Source organism: Schistocerca cancellata, chromosome 11 (genome assembly GCF_023864275.1).
Source record: "Schistocerca cancellata isolate TAMUIC-IGC-003103 chromosome 11, iqSchCanc2.1, whole genome shotgun sequence".
Lineage (NCBI taxonomy): Eukaryota > Metazoa > Arthropoda > Insecta > Orthoptera > Acrididae > Schistocerca > Schistocerca cancellata.
The window spans coordinates 55,559,404-55,578,586 of record NC_064636.1 but is presented as its reverse complement, the minus strand read 5'-3'; the positions used below and the strand labels follow the sequence as shown (position 1 = coordinate 55,578,586).

The 19,183-nt window shown below is 37.7% G+C and overlaps 1 protein-coding gene across 1 annotated transcript in view; it reads right to left on the bottom strand.

Moving 5' to 3' along the window:
• Positions 1–5,739: 5,739 nt before the first annotated feature.
• The window catches only part of LOC126108536 (guanine nucleotide-binding protein subunit beta-2), a 170,056-nt gene continuing 156,612 nt past the window's right edge, over positions 5,740–19,183 (bottom strand). Inside the window, exon 8 of the mRNA XM_049913821.1 lies at positions 5,740–7,604. Coding sequence (XP_049769778.1) covers positions 7,498–7,604 — 107 coding nt within the window. The 3' untranslated portion in view covers positions 5,740–7,497. The remainder of the gene's footprint in view (positions 7,605–19,183) is intronic.

Sequence of the window (19,183 nt, the reverse complement as noted above, 5' to 3'; positions counted from 1 at the left end):
ATGAAGCACGAAATTAGTAAATAACTTAAATTCAAAACATATACTGTATTATTAGCCTCTCTTACAATTCTCTTGACTGTCCAGGTTCAATAAATGCATTCCCCTCTCATCCATGTACCTTGGCCTCTGTTCCTGCAGCATGTAGATGTCTGTATTCCGCCTTGGTATTTTCTACAGTTTCTGCATTTTATTCCATGCAAAAGCTGACATGGCTCTTAACAATAAGAAATGGTGGTCAATTTCCCCATTCTCTCCATTTTATCAGTAACTGACTGTTATTATGTTAAGCAGCCAAATTGTTATTATTATTATTATTAGATATCTAATTAGCATTCATTGTTCTACAACAATGTGACACTTTTCCTGTGGAGCTATAATCAAAACTTTGGTTCCCTGCATGGTTTAATCTTGGGAGAATTATACTTAGAACCAGAACAAAAATTATCATTGAAGCTGTATAACTGTTAAACAACCAGTGTATGCTTGTAACAGATGACTGGATTAAATGAAAACACAGTAACAGTTTTCAGAGTAACAGCACTCTGTTAATTTTTTATTATTTGTTTACAAACGTGTCTAAGCACATATAGAGGCTAGCAATTGAATGATGATAAATTTGACACATAATTACCTCTTGGCTTCTAATGCTCCCTGCAAACATATAATTCGTTTTCTTGGTGATGTCATCAGCATTTGTGTAATCAGTCAATGAATTATCTAATTACAACACCTTATAATGTTAAGCAGCATTCTCCAAAGAAACTAACATGGAAATTGATTTGTAAAGAGTTTGGTACACAGGCAGTTTATGTTACTACAGTATTCGTTATTCAGACGTTTTTACTAAGTTATATATGTTACAGGTTGTGTACCTGCAATAATTCGTTTCACAATGTTTATGGAAGAGAGTACATAACAAATAAACGTTAAGCTCTCATTAAGATATTAATAATAAGCTGAAATGGATTGTTTGCGGAATGTTTAACCAATGTTATTAGTTCTTTAGACAATCTATTACTATGGCACAAAACATGTGAAATCCCTTGCTTATTGTTGGCTACAAATCATTGTTACAGTAGTTTAGGGAAAGCTATCAATTTGCAGCAAACTTCATGACACATAGTACAGATCTAGCCAGTAGGTGGGCCCCTCCCCTGATAACTGTACAAACTTTTATTAGTGTGTCTGCAATGATTTGTTTCTTATTTAATATATCGACATTTTTGTGTGATAGTTCTGCTTGTATATGACTAAACACCAAATAGTTATTTTTACCAGTACGGTGTTGGACACAGGATATGTATGTTAAGCTGCATCATTATTATACTCTCTTGTGAGCTTGCATATAAGGTGCTTACATCTTCATTGGTCAATGTTACACCAATTTTGGTAGCACATTCCACAAAATGTCCAGGGCTACATAAATGAGATGACAAACAAACACTGTATTATGATATTACTGTTGCTGTTTCATTTATCTACAAAGTGTTTTCAAGGATTGCTCCCTCATTCTCAGTCATGTTTACATCAGATTCATTTCTATGGATTTTTTGGTGGAACTGTCATCTGTGTTTTACTGTGTCACTATACTTATAATACAATAACTTATAATACAATAACTTAGTAATCCATGTAGAAATTGATATTGTACACTGAACACATATTTCTGTATAAGTTAGTGTCACACTGGAATTGAATTTTTTATGTAAATTATTGTTTACACTATATATAAGAAGCTACTGAAAACTCTTATTCAGATAATCAACGCTTCATTGCTTGATAAATATTATTCAGGACTCTTATTATGTTTACGTAAATTTGGATCCCCATATAAATTCATCACATACCATTTATTTTCTGCTGTAATTTATAAACCTCATTATAAATGCCACTGCAAGTGTGGCCATTGTTTTTATGCATCTTCATCAATGACAGATGTCTTAGGCATGACAGAGTTATATACATTTTGTAACTTAAGTGATCATTCTTAACAAGATAACTTGGGAAAGAATTTGTATGTATCACAGCCTATGTATCACCATAAATAGTTTGAACATACATTAACTGTGTTCATACAATACAGAAACACAGTCTCCAGTTGTATTGAGCTCTGTAATAAGTTATGGTTTGGGAAGTATTTATCCTTAAAGTGATGTAAACATTTTGCTCTAGAACATACTATCTGGAAAATAATAATTTTACGTTTAGTTATCATAGAACACACTGTTTCCAAGTAACAGTTGTTGTTGGTAATGTATTGTAATTGCATTACATAAGGCAGATGTAACATTTTACAAGGACAGTCATAAAGTTCAAGTCACCTCAACCTCTTTAAGAGAGAGATATCTATTTTCTATAAAAATGTGGGGATGTTTTTCATCTTGAAATAAAGTGTTTTAAATTAACTCAAAAGAAGTCCTTGAAGGCTTGACACATTCTGTGGAATAAGCTGTACCTCAAAACGAAATGCACAGGCAAAAGAGATGTTTACTTGTGAATTAAAACTTTTATAAATAAATTGAAAGATTCCATAAGTTCTGGATGCATTCTATTTAATAAACAATGATAAAGAAGACAAATCCTTTTGTGAAACAAAAAATAATACTTTATCTAAATCTGTATTATTGTTGCTGTAACATAGTTTTTTTAAATTTCTCATATTTTTTAACTGCCTCCCAGTTTGGTTTTCTTCCACCTTAAATTTGTATAAAACTTGGGCTCCGTAGGGTAACAGATGTAGGCTAGCTAATGACCTTCAAATGTGGAGAAAATAAAACCATCAGCTTCTTAAAATTTATTTCTGCATTACAGATTTAATAATTACCTGAACCACACAGGTTGTTTACTGCAGCCTCCTTAACCTATATTGTTATCATTTCAAAAACTGCATTAGTTAGGCAGCATCACACACCAGTGACCCTAAGTCAGATCGATGGGAGAGTGAGCCAAGGTGTCCCTGTTGTATTCCACTTTCGTGTGAAGGTAGCTGTCAGTCAAGAACAATATCTTTGTCTTCAGGTTATATCTTTGTTCAGATAACAGCCACACGAAATAATTGGCAGCAAACTGCCACCAGTCAGACAAATGTTACTGTTTTTTGGTTTGCAGCTGTGTAAATTAACTGTGCATCAATGCGTCACAGTAGTTGTGAGGGCAGTGATGAACCAATGGTAAAATACACTGATTCTGAAAAATCTGAGAAACTGCTTACAAAAATTAGGATATTCAAGCAATGGAAACAATACCAAAAATATAACGAATCTTCAGTGTGAATTACAATCCTTCTTGTTGAAGCACCACATAGTGGAGCATCATTCCACTCTCCAGAGCCTATCTGTCAATGTAAAATGGTTCGCAAAAGCTATAACTGTTTCAAAAATAGTTCCACAATTAATTTTACTTATCTGCAAAAGTGACGAATGTAATGAATGATATTTCTATTTTTCCTGTCAGCATGTATGTTAAAGCATGGTTTGTGCAACTTCTATAAACAAAGTATTTTATTTAAATTTCACCATTGTTTAAAATTTTCGTTAATAACAATCTGCCAGTCACAATATTTCTCATATGGTTTCACCAAAACATGCAAATCCATTTATGATATATGTTTCCTGAATCTGTTATCTTGACACTCTTGTTTCCAATTTCTCTTCTGAATCAAAACAGGAAATGCTCGTTCAACTTAAGTTTGAAGCAGAACAGTAGGACAAATGTATGAAAATGAGTTAATAAAACAGTCGTTACTAGATCGAACTATTTTTTCTAACAAAGCAACACTATGTTTTGCCAAATTTGACTTGAGTGATCAGTTCTGTGCAACACGTCCTTTGTGGTGTCATAAAAATGAAGATTTCATTACTTCTCTACACCTAGTTAGTAAATTGAAAGTTTTTAATGGCCTAGCTTAGACATGTGATTAGTTCATAGAGAACAAAGAATAAATAATTTAAGAAAAACGAGAGACAGAAGCAATACATGCTTCAGCTTTCATCTGTCATCAAAAGTTTTCAGGGAACAACAGAGAGACTTTACAAAGTGATTAGGAATTTTTAACAGGCATGGGATATTCTCATAATATTTACTTCATAAACATATAAATAATAGGATTATATGTTTTTTTTAATTTAATTAATAAAGCAACACAAAAAATTAAGTTGAAAGTGAGAAAGTTATTCGTTAATCAGGCACTTTTAGATGATATTCTTAGATAAAAAATAAATGAGAGTTTATGCCATTTTTGTTGTATTCCATATTAAAAAGCTATGAGCAACTCTTCCCTTTTTCCTACTGGCATCAAATTGCAAACAATTTATTTGCTTTCAAGCAATGTAACCAAACTGGAGGGTAGTACATAGACGAGAATTACACTAAGAAAATAGGATCGACAACACTGTGAGTTTATCTTAAAAAACTTAAGGGATATTTTCCACACAAGATAATGTTAACTGTATGAGGTCCACTGAATGAACCTTGTGTTTTTACGTGAGTATTTTTCTTCTACTATTTGACTTTCTCCTGCTTTCAGTTGCTATCGAGTGTAGGGAATGAAGTGCAATGAGTAAAATGATTAAGATGGTGCACAAATGGATATGTATTTTAGAATTAACGAAAATAATGTAACAACTGTAGTATAATTATACTTAAGGAAAGATTATACATCACTGTAAAAATTGATTCATCTAACACTAATTTATGAAATGAACCAAGGGTAAATACATTAATGTATCACACCACAAAAACACAAATTTTGACATTTAATTTTTAACATTCTTAAGCTTAACCTCATATTAAGTACTGATATTTTTAAAAAAAAATCTGTTATGTCATATTTAACTATACAGGAGGATTCAGAAACAAGTATTGCAAAGGCAGAAGTTATGAGATTGAAGTGGAGTGAGTGATATTGTGTGATTGTAATGCTGTACAAATATTTGTATGTTTGTGAGTATCTGGTACTATTGCTGTAGCGTAATTATGCTTTAAATATGATACTATACCTCCATATTAATGAATATGTCAAGTGTTACTTTGTATAACGAGACAAGAACAAATAAATTACTTGTGTTACAACAGAGCAAATGCAGCTGTCGACATTAATAAGATGGGGGTAACTGTTTAAAACTATATGTGGCCAGAATTAATAATTTTGGTGACTGTGAACAGAACAACTTGTTTGTAAATTAATTTATAACACCTGAAAGCTGAACCTTACATCCAGTATTTGTTAAAAATGGTGTTGATTACAATGACTTCAGATATACAGGAAGATGCAGAAGTGAGAATTGGAGAAGTGGTGGAACTGAATTGGAGTGAGTGATATGATGTGACTGAGATGATGCAAACATATATGAGTGTTTGAGAGTAGATTGAAGTAATATTAGAGCTGTACCGTAATTACACTTGTGACATGATAACATATTTCTATATAAATTGATATATCAATTACTAGATTACAAAATGAAACAAGAAGTACATTAACGGCTTTGCAGCACAAAAAATGTAATGTCAGTATGAAGAGGAGCGAGTTTAGTTCTTGAACTAAATTGTGGATAAAATAAACAATATTGGTGAATGTGAGCAGTGCAATTTGTCTGCAGTTTGATTTGTATCATCCTGAAGCTTAACCTGACATCCTGAAGTAATACTCTTGAAATGTATCAGTTAAGAATGGGGAGGGTGCATGGCATTGTGAGATTCATTTCACCTCTTGGGCAGTGCATTATAAGATTATATGTTTTTTTTAATTTAATTAATAAAGCAACACAAAAAATTAAGTTGAAAGTGAGAAAGTTATTCGTTAATCAGGCACTTTTAGATGATATTCTTAGATAAAAAATAAATGAGAGTTTATGCCATTTTTGTTGTATTCCATATTAAAAAGCTATGAGCAACTCTTCCCTTTTTCCTACTGGCATCAAATTGCAAACAATTTATTTGCTTTCAAGCAATGTAACCAAACTGGAGGGTAGTACATAGACGAGAATTACACTAAGAAAATAGGATCGACAACACTGTGAGTTTATCTTAAAAAACTTAAGGGATATTTTCCACACAAGATAATGTTAACTGTATGAGGTCCACTGAATGAACCTTGTGTTTTTACGTGAGTATTTTTCTTCTACTATTTGACTTTCTCCTGCTTTCAGTTGCTATCGAGTGTAGGGAATGAAGTGCAATGAGTAAAATGATTAAGATGGTGCACAAATGGATATGTATTTTAGAATTAACGAAAATAATGTAACAACTGTAGTATAATTATACTTAAGGAAAGATTATACATCACTGTAAAAATTGATTCATCTAACACTAATTTATGAAATGAACCAAGGGTAAATACATTAATGTATCACACCACAAAAACACAAATTTTGACATTTAATTTTTAACATTCTTAAGCTTAACCTCATATTAAGTACTGATATTTTTAAAAAAAAATCTGTTATGTCATATTTAACTATACAGGAGGATTCAGAAACAAGTATTGCAAAGGCAGAAGTTATGAGATTGAAGTGGAGTGAGTGATATTGTGTGATTGTAATGCTGTACAAATATTTGTATGTTTGTGAGTATCTGGTACTATTGCTGTAGCGTAATTATGCTTTAAATATGATACTATACCTCCATATTAATGAATATGTCAAGTGTTACTTTGTATAACGAGACAAGAACAAATAAATTACTTGTGTTACAACAGAGCAAATGCAGCTGTCGACATTAATAAGATGGGGGTAACTGTTTAAAACTATATGTGGCCAGAATTAATAATTTTGGTGACTGTGAACAGAACAACTTGTTTGTAAATTAATTTATAACACCTGAAAGCTGAACCTTACATCCAGTATTTGTTAAAAATGGTGTTGATTACAATGACTTCAGATATACAGGAAGATGCAGAAGTGAGAATTGGAGAAGTGGTGGAACTGAATTGGAGTGAGTGATATGATGTGACTGAGATGATGCAAACATATATGAGTGTTTGAGAGTAGATTGAAGTAATATTAGAGCTGTACCGTAATTACACTTGTGACATGATAACATATTTCTATATAAATTGATATATCAATTACTAGATTACAAAATGAAACAAGAAGTACATTAACGGCTTTGCAGCACAAAAAATGTAATGTCAGTATGAAGAGGAGCGAGTTTAGTTCTTGAACTAAATTGTGGATAAAATAAACAATATTGGTGAATGTGAGCAGTGCAATTTGTCTGCAGTTTGATTTGTATCATCCTGAAGCTTAACCTGACATCCTGAAGTAATACTCTTGAAATGTATCAGTTAAGAATGGGGAGGGTGCATGGCATTGTGAGATTCATTTCACCTCTTGGGCAGTGCCCTCACACTGTACTATATGTCACGACCTCAAAAGTGTTGAAGTGCCTTTCCATGAGGTGACACCATACTTGACGGCCAACATCTGCTCCGCAGTCGGCTGTTTATGGTGGGTGGGGCTACGGGTGGTGGTGGTGGTGGCAGTGGCAGGGGTCCTGGGTTCAGCCCCAGACTCGTACATACTGGTCCCAGGAGCATGTGGCCACAGCCATGCCATTGGGGGACACGTTCAGTGATGTCACCCTGTTCTCATGCCCAGACAGCGTGCCTGCAAGAACAACAACAACATACATGTCAGTGGCAGTTCACAACCATCATCTGAAATCTCAGTCTTGCAGAGTAATGACTTACAGGTACATGTTAACTGGAATATTATTAAAGGTAGTGAGACAGCAATTCACAGCCAAAACAGTGTGAGCTATGACTTTCAACTTATAAAAAAACTGACTGCAGAGTACTCAGAAAATTACTTCTCTGTTACCCATTGGATGAAATGGAAGGGGGGGTTGTAGAATGGCAGTGGCAGGAGGACTGGTTGTGAATGCTTATGTCCGAGTAGGGGGTATACAGTTCAACAGCTGAAGACTTTGGTCAAACCCTTATTTCACACAACATCCAAGCTACAATCAGTATGTCTGCAGATGCTAGTGCTAATTGGCTATGCCAGTAATTTGACAATAAGACATTTGGAATGAATGGTGAGTGACTAGGGCACTGAAAAAAATCAACACGTATACAGCTGGTGTGGCTGCATCTAATGGATGGAGCACACTGCCCAGCAGATGACAGCAAACTGAGCAGTCGCCCATTCAACACAAAGGAACAGACTCACTCAGCGGTCGGGACGAGAACATGATTCTGTGCATGACCCAGGTGACTTTGTGTGAGCTCTATAAAGATGGTTTTGGGAGTGCTAAGCACAACGGTCATATACTTGCAATCAAAACAATGTTTAAATGACATAAATATAAATAGCACTAGGCCTGCGAGTAGCTCTGAATAAACTACAAAGGGTGCAGCTGTGCTATGTACCATAATTAAACAAATATGGTATCCTGTATGCTTTAGAACTGAACAATGTATGTACAGTAATACTCCATAATTTACTAGGCATCACATGTTCACGTTAATCACATCTTGAAACTAGAAGCCTACAAGAGAACAAGAGATGGATGGATTAACAAACTGGATTCATCATGAGATCCCATGCCAGTGTCACAATATTGGAGTCTAGCAATGAGGTAAAATAGAGAATACGAAAAGACTTTTTTAACAGACTCTTAGGTAGGGACACATATGCCAAAGTGATGTATTCATTGCTCTATGCACAAAAAGGATATGATCGTATTACACTCCATTCAGTAAAACAAACACACACACACACACACACACACACACACACACACACACACACACACACACACACACACGTAATACTTCAATTTTTGACTGTGACAACATCCTCAACGAAATATCATGACCCAGAAATAAATTAATGTGGTTCCAGTCTCCTGTTTTGACCAAGATTTTTGTGAGGTTACACTTGGTTGTAAGGTGTATGCCAGAACTGGTAAGCCCCTCTCATTTATTCCAAACTGGGATCCCCATCTGCCCAACTATTAGCTTGTCTGATAATTGGCTGAATGCTCCACCAAAAAGAAATACATAAATAAATAAATAAAATAAAAAATGAATGGTATTCAGTTTGTAATGAATCAAAAGTTTATTACATTTTATAAATAAGGAAATTCCTTCAATCCTCTCATCTTTATTAATTAATCACTGCTTATGATTTACGTTTATAAACAACTAACCCAGTTTATGGAGCACGGTCCCAGTTGTAAGTTGCTAATCTAATGGCTTCTGGGGCTACAAAAAGTTGATACGACATAATTTGTGACCGAATTTAATAATCAAAATGCAGTTATAATCCATTCATTAAGAGATATAATCTTATGTTCAAGGTTTAAGACAGCAAGACACGTATAACAGTTAGGAAATGTGTACACGTGTTGAGGCTGCATAGCTTGCTGCATGCAGATGCCCAGGCTATAGTCACACAGTACCTGAGAATGAGAGAACTTAGCAACTTCCAACAGACTTAACGTTTCATTTCAGAACTTCCCTAAACTTTTTCTCGATTACATGTTTAACATCAAATACTGATTTGTAAAGTAATCAAAGTTTGAACTCCTTTTATATGTTGGAGTTCACTTCTTTAAAGACTCCGTGGTGTACTGGTTCTTATCTAATTCATCACTGAATCATACAGCACCATAATTTACGGTGTCAGAGAAGAAGATTATTTTATTTAGTAATTTAAGACTGACTAACAGTTACGTTGCCAGTGTACAAATATAATTCCATCAATAGTGCAGATTATCAAAATCTTATATATATATATATATATATATATATATATATATATATATATATATATATATATATATATATATATATTCACACACGCGATGTAATCTTCGGTGCAAACTCTAAAATTACCGGCCTGCACTTTCGCTCATAAGAAATACTTCAAATTTTCAAACTTGAACTGAGTAGTGTTGCTATCCAGCATTATTTTGCACTTGCGCTATCTTACCATCTACATGTACATTTACATCTATACTCTCCAAACCACCATGAAGAGTATGGGAGAGAGTATGTCTCAATGTACCAGTTACTAGGGTGCCTTCCTTTTCCATTCATGGATGGAGTGTGGGAAGAATAATTCTTTGAATGCCTCTGTGCATACAGTAATTATTCTAATCTTATCCTCATCATCCCTATATGACCGATACATAAGGGGTTGTAGTATATTCCTAGAATCATAAAGCCACTTCTTGAAACTTTGTTGATAGACCTTTTTTGGGATAGCTTATGTGTTTTGTCTATCTTCAAGAGCCTTCCAGTTGAGTTCCTTCGACATCTCTGTGACACGCTCCCACAGCTTAAACAAACCTGTGACCATTTGTGCTGCCTTTTCTGTATACGTTCAATATCCCCTATTAGTCCTATTTGGTATGGATCCCACACACTTGAGCAACATTCTAGAACCCATTGCATTTGTAAGCAATCTCCTTTGTTGACTGACTGCACTTCCCCAGCATTCTACCAATAAATCCGAAGACAAACCACCTGCTCTACTCACAACTAAACTTATGTCATTATTCCACTTCATATTCTTAGAAAGTGTTACATGCAGGTATTTGTATGAGTTGGCTGATTCCAACAGCGACTCACTGATATTATAGTCATAGGTTACAACGCTTTTTCGTATGCTGAAGTGCAAAATTTTACATTCCTGAACATTTAGAGCAAGTTGCCAATGTTTGTACCACTTTGAAATGTTATCAAGATCCTACTGGATATTTATGCAGATTTTTTCAGATAGTAGTTCGTTATAGATAACCACACCATCTGCAAAAAGCCTGATTTTACCATTAATATTGTCTGCAAGATCATTAATATACATCATGAACAGCCAGGGGCCCAACACACTTCCCTGGGACACATCCGATGTCACTTCTACATCTGATGATGTCTCTCCATACAAGATAACATGTTATGTCCTCTCTACCAAAACGTCCTCAATCCAGTCACAAATTTCACTTGCTGCCCCATTTGATCATAGTTTTGACAACAAGCGTAGGTGTAGTACTGAGTCAAACACTTTTCAGAAATCTAGAAATACAGCATCTACCTGATTGTCTTGATCCAAAGTTATATGTCATGTGAGAAAAGTGCGAGTGTGTGTTTTCACATGATCGATGTGTTCTAAATCCACACTGGCTAGCAGTGAGGAGGTCCTTCTGCTCAAGATACCTCATTACGTTTGAGCTAAGATTCTAAAACAAATTCATGTCAAGGATATTGGACAGTAGTTTTTGGATCAGTAGAAGTGTGACTTATGGCTTTTTCCAAGAACTGGGCACGGTTTTTTGGTCGAGGGATACACCACAGTTAGAAAAGGGACTAAGTCAGCCGCAAATTCAGTATAAAGTCTGACAGCAATTCCTTCGGCGCCTGGAGCTTTGTTCAGTTTCAGCGATATCAGCTATTTCGCAACACCACTGACACTAATACTTATTTCATTAATCTTTTCAGTGGTATGAGGATTAAATTGGAAAAGTTCTCCTGGGTTTTCCACTGCAAATGAACTTTTGAAAATGGAGTTAAGCGTTTCAGCTTTTCTTTGTTACCCTCAGTTTCGCTAGGGATTGGTGCCACTAACTTTGGTGCCACTAACAGCCTTTACATATGACCAGAATCTCTTTGGTTTCTGTGAACGATCAATTGACAATATTCTGCTACAGTAGTCGCTGAAGGTATCACGCGTTGCTCTCTTGACAGCCGAACTTATTTCATTCAGATTGTCTCTATTTATTTATTTATTTATTTATGTATTTACTTGCGTCCTGAATCTTTGTGGTACATATACCATACCTTAGATGTTGGACAAAATGATATTACATTAATATACTGTTACATTGGTGTATACATTACATTTATAAATTGTTACATTTTTATATTGCTATATTGTTACATTACATATTTATATTGTTACAACCAACTTATTTTTCTAGATACTGTGTTACTGAGTAAAAACAGTTTACCAAGAGATATGATGTTACAGATTTTTTAAAGCTATGGATTTTGTTTATGGCCTTTAGGTTACTTGGCAGCTTATTAAATAAATGTGAACCTGAGTGATATACACTTTTCTTGCACAGTGTGGTGTAACAATGATGTCTGTGTATGTCACTATTTGCCCTTGTATGGTGTTCATGTACATATTTATTTTGAATAAATACATTTCCATTTTTTAGCATGCTTTTTTTTAGGAACATTACAACTTCTAGTATATAGATACATGGTAGGGGTAGAATCCCCAGTTCTTTAAAGAATGGTTTGTATGATTTTCGGGTGTTGGCATTTTTCATTACCCTCACAATCTTTTTTTGCTTCCGGAATGTGGTTATGCAATGAGAAGAATTTCCCCAGAATATGATGCCATATCTTAATAGGGAGTGTATGCAAGCGTAAGACACTGCTCTAACTGTTTCAGGACTTGTGTTGTTCCATATAATCCTCATTGCATAAGTCATTTTGGATAGTTTAGAATTTAATGAAGTGATGTGGGAATTCCATTTAAGATTGTCTTGTAAGTAGTTGCCAAGAAATTTTGCTTCAGTGACACTGTTAATTCTTTGGTTTTCCATTGACATGTTTGGTTTTAATGGGTTTTTATTTTGTTGTGTATGCAAGTGTAAGACGACTGTTTTTTGAGGGTTTATCAGTAATTTATTCCTCATAAACCACTCTGAGACATATTCACTTGTGACTTTAGCATTTAAACTTAGAGCCATTTCATTTTCACCTTCAATTAATATGCTTGTGTCATCTGCAAATAGCACTGGTTCGGAGTGTTGAACGTGTAGGGGAAAGTCGTTTATGAAAATTAGGAAGAGAAAGGGACCTAAAATTGAGCCTTGTGGTACACCGTGGGTTAATGTGGAAGGTTTCGATTGATAAGCTTGGAGTTCGTTTTTTCCCATTTGTTTTACCTCTGTTATCTGAGAGCGATTTTCTAGGTAGGATTTCAGCCACTCGTGTGGCAGGCCTCTTAAGCCACACCACTCTAACTTTCTTAGGAGAATTTCATGGTCTATTAGATCAAATGCTTTTGTTAAATCCAGGAAAATCCCCGAAACATTTTTGTGATTATCCACTGAATTTAAAATACGATTTATGAGGCTAAAAGTGGCTGTTTCAGTACTGCACTGAGGCCTGAAGCCATGCTGACATCCTGAAATCATATTTTTTTTTGTTAAAGAAATTAGTTAGATGTAGCAGAACTAGTTTTTCAATGATTTTTGAAAAACCTGATAGGAGTGACACAGGCCTATAGTTGACCATCTGCTGCCGATCGCCCTTTTTGTAAAGGGGTACAACTTTTGCAGTTTTTAACTGTTGTGGGAAAATACCACTTGATAGTGAAGAATTGCATATATCTAGCAGTGGTGCGAGTATCTGTTCAGCTGATGCTTTTATAATATAGTCTGGCACATCGTTGACTCCGGCTGAATATTTATTTTTTAATGACTTTATACTGTTTAACAGTTCTTCCCTACTTATTGGATGGAGGAACATGGATGTACTTGTTACGCTATTTCCAGAAATTTCCTGTAATATTTTGTTTGATGTTTTTCCCATTTGTTCCTTCGCTAACTCACGAGCAATATTGGTGTAGTAAGAATTGAAGTGGTTAGCAATTAATTTTGGATCAGTGATCTTGCTGCCCGCCTGTGACAATACAATATTTTTGTGTGTTTCCACCTTTCCAGTAAGTCTCTGTACCGTATTCCACATTGTCTTAGCTTTGTTTGATGATTCCATAATAAGTTTGTCATTTTCCCTTAATTTTGCTTCCCTTATTACACGACTCAGAGTTAACTTGTATTTTTTGAAGTGGTGAGCAAATTCAGGGCTGCTATCTGTTTTTGATAGTGCAAAAAATTCTCTTTTTCTTCTACATGATACTTTGATCCCTGATGTAATCCAAGTTTTGGGTTTGCTGGGGCCTTTACAAATTATTTTCTTTTTTGGAAATGCAATTTCGAAACAATGTCTGTAAATTTCCATGAAATTATCCAGCTTTTCATCTGTGTTGTAACTATTGTAGATTTTATTCCACGAGTGAGTACTTAGCATATGTTTGAAGTGCTCAATATTTTGCATGCTGAATTTTCTCTTGTAGGTAACACTTCCATTCCTAGACAAATCAACACTTCCGCATACGGCAAGTTGCTGTGCATTGTGGTCACTGTAGCCGGTATTAAAGTTTTCTGAGGTGTGCATGTCATCCCTACACTTCGTTTCACACCTATTATGCAATACTCTCAGTTTTTTCAGAAGGTTCTTTAAAGTGACTGTATACCATGGGGTTCCCTCTCATTATGCACTGTTCTACTGGGTATACATATATCCAGTACATGATCAACTATTCTTTTAAACTTGAGCCAGAGTTCCTCCACATGTTCTTGCCCTGTGATGAAAGTTTCATATTTCTCATTGAGATATGACACTGCTAATTTTTTGACTAGTTTACTGAAAATATGTATCTTTCTGCATGTTTTAGTTGTTCTTTGTACTTTGTTGCCACAACCACACCATGGTCAGTGATACCAATTTCTATGTGGACATCCTCAAAGAGGTCAGGTCTACTTGTTGCCATTACATCCAATATGTTTCCATCATTAATGGGGTTCCTAGCTATCTGTTACAGGTAGTTTTCAGAGAAGGCGTTTAGTAATTTCACAGGATCTGACACCTGTCACTAACGAAACTGTAATTTTCCCAATTATTTATTGGATGATGAAAGTCTCCACCAGTGATTACAGTGTCATAGGGGAACTTACATAAAAGTGAACTGAGATTTTCTCTAAAGTTTTTGGTCACATCAGGAGATGCGTCTGGTGGGCGATGGAAGGATTCAATTATCGTTTTATGCCCACCCCTGATACTGAGCCTTTCCCAAACAGCCTTACAAGCAGCTTAAATTTCTAACTTGGTGGATTTGAATTAATAAGCCGCCACCATTTCCCATGTGCCTATCCTTTCGATATACACTTAAATTCTCCTCAAAAATCTCACTGCTGTAAATGTCAGATTTCAACCAGCTTTCTGTGCCTCGTTTTGTGTGAGCTTCACTGTTTTTCATGAGCGCTTCAAACTCTGTCGCTGTGTTGCGAATGTTTCAGCAGTTCACCATTAGGATTTTAATACTTTAACCTATTGGAAGCACTTTTTTTTCGATATTACACTGATACTTCTGGGTTTCCTACAGCTATCATTATATGGATTGGATAGAGTCACCCAATCTAAAAGAACCCTTGTGTGCACCCGAAACACAGCCAGCTAACCTGAGTAACAGCCTCTGATATGTAGTGCACACCTGACCCATTTAGGGGGACCTTGCAGTTCTCAACCCTATGGTGCAAGTCCAGGAAATCCGCAGTTCGTGGTATAGTGGCTAGCGTTGCTGCCTCTCGACCACAGGGTCCCAAGTCAGATTCCAGGCCAGGTTGGCGATTTTCTCTGCCTGGGGACTGCATGTTCGTGCTATCCTCATCATTCATCATCATTCGTGAAACTGGTAGATTGGACTGAGTAGAAGATTGGGACCTTGTATGAATGAACGGGTACATAATATTTTGCATGAATATTTGGACATGAGAAAACTATCTGCAAGATGGGCTCCGCCATTGCTCACGCTTGACCAAAAACGGAATCGTGTGAAGTGTTGCAAGGATGGTTTTCAGCTGTTCAGGAAGAATCTGCAGGACTCTAAGTGTCGTTTCGTCACTGTGGGTGAAACATGGATACATTACTATACTCCAGAGACCAAATCACAATCTAAACAATGGGTTACCAAGAGAGAATCTGCACCAAAAAAGGCGAAGACTATTTCTTCGGCCGGAAAGGTTATGGCGACTGTCTTTTGGGATTCGCAAGGGATAATCCTCATCGACTATCTGGAAAAGGGTAATACTATTACACGTGCATATTATTCATCGTTATTGGACCGTTTGAAACCCAAGCTGCAAAAAAAAAAACACCGGCGATTGGACAGCAAATAAGTCCTTTTCCATCACGACAATGCGCCAGCACACACGTCAATCGTTGTGGTCGCAAAATTAATGGAAATAGGATTCTAAGTCGTTTCACACCCCCCCATATTCCATAGACTTGGCTCCCTCGGAGACTATGCCGAAAAACAAAAAAGTTTACTCCAAACAAGTAAGTAGTTTTTATTTTTGCACGGACTTTTCAAACGCCCTCATACATACAAGGTGAGTCACTAACTATTGCTACCTAGAATAACTCCGAAAGTGTGATTTTAGCTGAAACGTTTGTGGGACAAATGTTGCATGGAGCAACGTGGGCTATAATATGACGCGCATCAGGGATATGAATGTCAACTTTGTTTTTTTTTTTTTTTTTTAAAGTGGGATGCTATAGTTTGGTACTTATTTTCTTTTAGCAACTATCGAGAGGAATCCAATGACGTGTAACAGTAAGGTCTTTGAAGGTCAACAAAGGTCAAAATGGTGGCAGTAAGATCCATTTACAGAAGGTGTTCTAAGTGATGACCATTGGAATCAATGCAGTGCTCCACTCTTCTTATCATGGATTGAGTGATATTCCTTATCACTTTGGCACTTATCAAAGCACATGCTCTGACAGACAATTCTCTCTCGTATATCGTGCAAATAGTAAATATTCGCCGAATACGGTGTATCCATCTAACGTGCCATTGGCATGTAAACACCATTGGATGGTTTCGCAATACAACACTAATAGTAACTACACTCCTGGAAATGGAAAAAAGAACACATTGACACCAGTGTGTCAGACCCACCATACTTGCTCCGGACACTGCGAGAGGGCTGTACAAGCAATGATCACACGCACGGCACAGCGGACACACCAGGAACCGCGGTGTTGGCCGTCGAATGGCGCTAGCTGCGCAGCATTTGTGCACCGCCGCCGTCAGTGTCAGCCAGTCTGCCGTGGCATACGGAGCTCCATCGCAGTCTTTAACACTGGTAGCATGCCGCGACAGCGTGGACGTGAACCGTATGTGCAGTTGACGGACTTTGAGCGAGGGCGTATAGTGGGCATGCGGGAGGCCGGGTGGACGTACAGCCGAATTGCTCAACACGTGGGGCGTGAGGTCTCCACAGTACATCGATGTTGTCGCCAGTGGTCGGCGGAAGGTGCACGTGCCCGTCGACCTGGGACCGGACCGCAGCGACGCACGGATGCACGCCAAGACCGTAGGATCCTACGCAGTGCCGTAGGGGACCGCACCGCAACTTCCCAGCAAATTAGGGACACTGTTGCTCCTGGGGTATCGGCGAGGACCATTCGCAACCGTCTCCAAGAAGCTGGGCTACGGTCCCGCACACCGTTAGGCCGTCTTCCGCTCACGCCCCAACATCGTGCAGCCCGCCTCCAGTGGTGTCGCGACAGGCGTGAATGGAGGGACGAATGGAGACGTGTCGTCTTCAGCGATGAGAGTCGCTTCTGCCTTGGTGCCAATGATGGTCGTATGCGTGTTTGGCGCCGTGCAGGTGAGCGCCACAGTCAGGTCTGCATACGACCGAGGCACACAGGGCCAACACCCGGCATCATGGTGTCGGGAGCGATCTCCTACACTGGCCGTACACCACTGGTGATCGTCGAGGGGACACTGAATAGTGCACGGTACATCCAAACCGTCATCGAACCCATCGTTCTACCATTCCTAGACCGGCAAGGGAACTTGCTGTTCCAACAGGACAATGCACGTCCGCATGTATCCCGTGCCACCCAACGTGCTCTAGAAGGTGTAAGTCCACTACCCTGGCCAGCAAGATCTCCGGATCTGTCCCCCATTGAGCATGTTTGGGACTGGATGAAGCGTCGTCTCACGCGGTCTGCACGTCCAGCACGAACGCTGGTCCAACTGAGGCGCCAGGTGGAAATGGCATGGCAAGCCGTTCCACAGGACTACATCCAGCATCTCTACGATCGCCTCCATGGGAGAATAGCAGCCTGCATTGCTGCGAAAGGTGGATATACACTGTACTAGTGCCGACATTGTGCATGCTCTGTTGCCTGTGTCTATGTGCCTGTGGTTCTGTCAGTGTGATCATGTGATGTATCTGACCCCAGGAATGTGTCAATGAAGTTTCCCCTTCCTGGGACAATGAATTCACGGTGTTCTTATTTCAATTTCCAGGAGTGTATAAGACTAGTATCGTCGAATTAAGCGAATGTGAATGATGTATTCGAAGAACAACTCCATTTGCTTCTCATTTACGGAGAATGCCAACGAAATTCAGTGAAAGCTATAGACTTATACACTGAAAGATATCCTCAACATACTCACCCTACACGTTGTACATTTAAATATATGTAAAATTGAGAACAACTGGATCATGTGTGATCTGAGGCTTTCCCTGCGAATGTGCTGTATCCAAGGTTCTCGGGTGTCCCGGAACGGTTATTCGCCGAAATATCGTGGAACTTCGACAATCGGATCCGGCTGGACACCCGAGAACTTTGGATACAACAACTCGATCTTTAATGCATCGGAAACATATCCGACAAAGGAAAGTTACTGACGAGGAAGCGGAAATTGGTACTCTTGTCACTGTGGTCGAGATCCTTGTGTTAGGCATGAGCCAGAGTAGTGTTGTTCATGTTCTGCATTGCCATAAACATCATCCGTACCATATCAGCCTGCACCAAGAATTAACTGGTACAGATTGTATCCATCGCAATGAATTCTGCCGATGGGCTCAACTTCAGATTCAGAGGGATGAGACGTTTATTAATTTGATTTTATTTGCTGACGAGGGTACAATCACGAATCATGGAAATGTTAATTTGCATAACATGCATTATTAGGCAATTGAAAATCCATGTTGGCTGCGGCAAGTTGCACACCAAAAACTGTGGCCGCTGAATGTATGGTGTGGGATTCTGGAGGACAGAATTATAGGCCCCTATTTCATCAAAGGAAACCTTAATGGTAGGAAGTACACCACATTCCTGCACGTAATATTATGTCTGTTATTGGAAGAACAAGGAACAGACAGTGGTATCAACACAATGGGTGTTTGGCACATTTTTCGCTGATGGCTACAAATGAGTTGCTGAGACACTTCCCAAATCATTGGACTGGATGCGGAGGAGACGAGTCGTGGCCGGCTCGCTCGCCAGACTTGACGCCTCTGGATTTTTTCTTGTCAGGATTCGTATAAGACATTGTTTATAAAGACGTTCCAACTACACCTG